The 3,812-nt window shown below is 35.6% G+C and overlaps 1 protein-coding gene across 1 annotated transcript; it reads left to right on the top strand.

The window, feature by feature from the left end:
* Positions 1-530: 530 nt before the first annotated feature.
* LOC125482686 (cilia- and flagella-associated protein 91-like) lies at positions 531-3,656 on the top strand (the record flags this gene model as incomplete). The annotated part of the gene is made up of 3 exons (XM_048594805.1): positions 531-602; positions 1,547-1,693; positions 3,435-3,656. Coding segments are annotated over 3 exons (441 nt in total), but the record flags the coding sequence as incomplete, so codon positions are not given.
* Between the last annotated feature and the right edge of the window lie 156 nt (positions 3,657-3,812).

Genomic DNA, 3,812 nt, shown 5'->3' on the forward strand with positions numbered 1-3,812 from the left:
GCCAAGGGTGTATTTATAGGATGTTGCTATATTGGAACAGTTAATTTAGTAATAGTTACTGCATCTATAGTTCTGCTAAGTTTTCCAAAAGAGTTATTTCCAATTCCTTCCTATCTTTTTGTTGTATTATAACTATAGTGGATGAATAAAGTGTGTTTTGCTTTAAATCTGATGGTTTGACTAATTAAATTGCATCTGGAACACATTACCTTACTTTTGTCTTTTAAAATAAGAAAAAGTTAATCTAGACCCTATCTTCTGAATAGTTTGAAGTGGTTTGGTCTAGTCAATAACAACTTCTACTTTATTCCTGTTTCTGTAGTCAATATAGCATTGCAGAACTGTAGAATATGTTAAATATTTAATTATGTTTTAATTAAAATGACTTTAAATCCACTTAATATCAGATTTTAAACATTAGGAGTATCTTGCAAGCTTTCTTCTTAAACTCCATGCCATTGTCTAGAGATTCAGTATGATGGACAACTTCACTAAGACTCTCAATATCTGTTCTAATTTTTCTGTTAAAGGGTGAAGAGGAACGGTATCTAGCTGTTATTTATCTGCAAAAATTAATAAGAGGAAGGACTGTTCAGAATATGGTAAGTCTTTTATGGAGTCTTTATAGATTGAAATAAACTTGATCTAAATTTGTCAATTCATGCAGCGTTGTGTACTTTGAGGAAGTGAACTTTGTAAACTGGGGTAAGAGCACAGCAGATATGTGTGCTATGTTATTACCTCTGTCACTGAAATGAGTGGAGGTAATATGTTTCCCCTCTCATTCTCTTTAACTGTAAATAACATATCTCAGAAAATGAAGGGATGGATCTCAATAAAACTTGGTGCACAGGTGAAATGTGGCCTAAGGAAAAGTGTTTAGTTTTTGGCAAAGGGTTTTCGACTGAATCTGGAACTAGATCCTGGATTTTGTTTTTAAATGATCCACTTGTAAATATTAAGGAGTAGGGCCAGTTGACCTTTTTGTCTTTTAGAATATTGCAAGTTGTTTGATTTAGAATGTCATTGTCATTGTTTTAGAATGATTAGGATTTTCTCAGCTGCTATGGTGGCATTTTGCTACAGCTGTCAAATCTGAGTAGGATTTTCAGAGCAGGTTGTAGATTGCCCTGCCTGTAGCTTCCTCAGTGAAATGGAAGCTGTGCTTTTTTTTTTTTAAAGACTTTTTGGTTATAGACTATCAAGATAGACAAGGAAAACCTCCAAAGAGCTGTGTAATTTTAATAATATTGAATCAACAGAACATGGCAGAAGCATGTGCTCTCCTTAGTGCCTTAGTTATTGAGAAACAGCAAGAGGATTTTCAGTTCTGAAGTTGGTAAAGCTATGTAATAGTAAAACATTGCATAACGGTGTGAAGAGCATCCACCTTATTTTGCTTAAATTCTATTTCTGACAATAGTATCAATGCTGAGAGTTTTACTGACCTGCAAAGTTAGGCTGTTTCAGCCATCTAACATGTTGACATGTGATAGTTGGGGCTAAATAAGAAGAAGTAATTGTCGTGTAATCCATAATCTTGTAGATGTTTGAAGGCAAGGAGAAGCGTATAGAGCTGATTCAGGAACTCCGCACCACCCATGCACTCCAAGAGGACAAACAACTCCTGAAGCAAGCAGAAATGGAGGCTATATTGGCCTTGCAACATGAACGAGATCTACAGCAGCAAAAGGTAATCCAAGCAGATTTATAATATTTAGTGGAAATAAATTCTATTGGGACATTGATATGCGTTTTTTTTATGGTTAGCTGACGAGACAAAGATAGAAATAATGGTCATGTAATATGAATGACGTATTGATTCATCCAGTGCATGTTTTATAAAACCTGTTAAATGCGATTGAAAATATTTAGCCTAATGTGTAGTCTATCATTTTTAAAGAGTTATAATTTTGTGTTCCCTTTATGGTTATGGTTCAACCACAGATCTCTGAAATGCACCGATTGCATTCAGGGCAAATTAATTTGGTAAGACAGACATGAAATGGCACTGTATTTGCAAAAGAAAAGTGCGTAACCCTATTTTAGACTTTTCATGATGTCTATATCAATATGTACACTTCCTATTGTTACAGAAGGGAAATGGCCAAACCCCTCTGATAACTAAACCAAAACACAAGCCCCTACCTGTTATGATGGGAGTAGATGTTCCCTTCTAATAATTACCCTGCCAAAACACGCAGAGAAGTTTGCATTTCCCCTCATACACTATTAAGAGTGGTTAAAAGAAAGAAAGAAAATCCCTGATCTCCATTTTACAAATAAAAAGAAACAATTTATTTGTTTAACCCTAACAATGATCAAATTAACAGAATTACTAACAAACTGAACAATTTCCCCCCCGCCTCCCAGACTACTAACTACTTCCTAACTGTTCTAAATTCTACTGGAATGCTGTTCAATTAAACAAGTCCCACTTGTACAAACCCAGTTAATATTTTTAAAAAATTAAAACTTAATCTCTCTAAGTTCGCACAGCCTATGTCTTCTCCACTTTATCTCCAGTATTCCTTTGTTGATCTTGTGCCACAAATGTCTTTCTTCTGATGATTCTGCTGTCTTGGATGTTTTTCTCTTTAGTTTCTTCGGAGAGGACTTTGAGCTAAAATGCAATGATACCTTTTGATGGTTCTTTTCACAGACCTCAATTTTGTGAAAGCCATATTTGTATCTCAACTGGCAGACTTGGTTTCGCTGCAGCTAAAATTTGGTTCTCCCCTCAGATGGCAGTTGGCTGTCTCCTGATTTTTTTCCAAATGCCCACATCTTTATACCCATAATGACATAATAGTATTTCTTATGTAGGATTGGTTCGATATTGTCAACTCCATTTAGTTTTTAAATTTAATTGGCTTTAAATCATTGACTGCTTGGTTTAAATTTAATGGCCAAATTTAAACTTGTCGTCTTGGTGAAAAATGCTGTTGGCTGTTCAATACAAAATGTTTCAATTCGGGCACAGTCTATGCATAGTACTTGTAAACTTCCAAGCACAGACAAAGCACAATCTCTTAAAGGGACCAAGCACTTTTCCCACAATCATTTTTTTACCAACCATTCTAACTTCCTGCCTTACAATTCATGAATACTCTACCCAACTATGTAGAATGCATATGCACACACACCATTCACAAGTTGGATGCTTTCATTTCAATGTTAAGTATGTAGAATGGGTGCTGCATTATTGAATTCCTAGGTCATTGTTTCAGGTACTCCTGTTATAAATTATCAAGTAAATTTGTACACACAAATAATATTTATGAGCAATCCACAATGCTCATTTAAAATTGACATTTAAACAAGAAAAAAGTACTAATCAGAGTCAGTTAAATTGTTTGACTAAATTATTTTTTTTTGTAACAGACTTGTATTAATTTATACAATTAGTATGCATGCTTTCTTTCTTGCTACAGCTTTCTACAATGGAAGATTATCTCTCACATATCGAAGGTCATGTACTTGCAGACATGTTTGACTTCCTGAATAAGGAGCTGCTGCGACTGCAGGAGGAACGACGCATCCATGCAATTGTTATGTTGGCTGAGCGTCGCCGTCGCATCAGGGAGGCAGAAGAAAGTGGTTTACGTCAAGTAGAGGAAAGACGCAGAAGGGAAGAAGATGAAATTTTCAAACAGGTCAGACGCATGTAATATAAATTATATTTCAACAAAGTAAGTATCAAGAGATAACCAGGTGTAGAGCTGGATGAACACAGCAGGCCAAGCAGCATCAGAGGAGCAGGAAGGCTGACGTTTCGGGCCTAGACCCTTCTTCTAGGCCCGAAACATCAG

The sequence above is a fragment of the Rhincodon typus genome, unplaced genomic scaffold (assembly GCF_021869965.1).
Source record: "Rhincodon typus isolate 14 unplaced genomic scaffold, sRhiTyp1.1 hic_rhity00015000, whole genome shotgun sequence".
NCBI lineage: Eukaryota > Metazoa > Chordata > Chondrichthyes > Orectolobiformes > Rhincodontidae > Rhincodon > Rhincodon typus.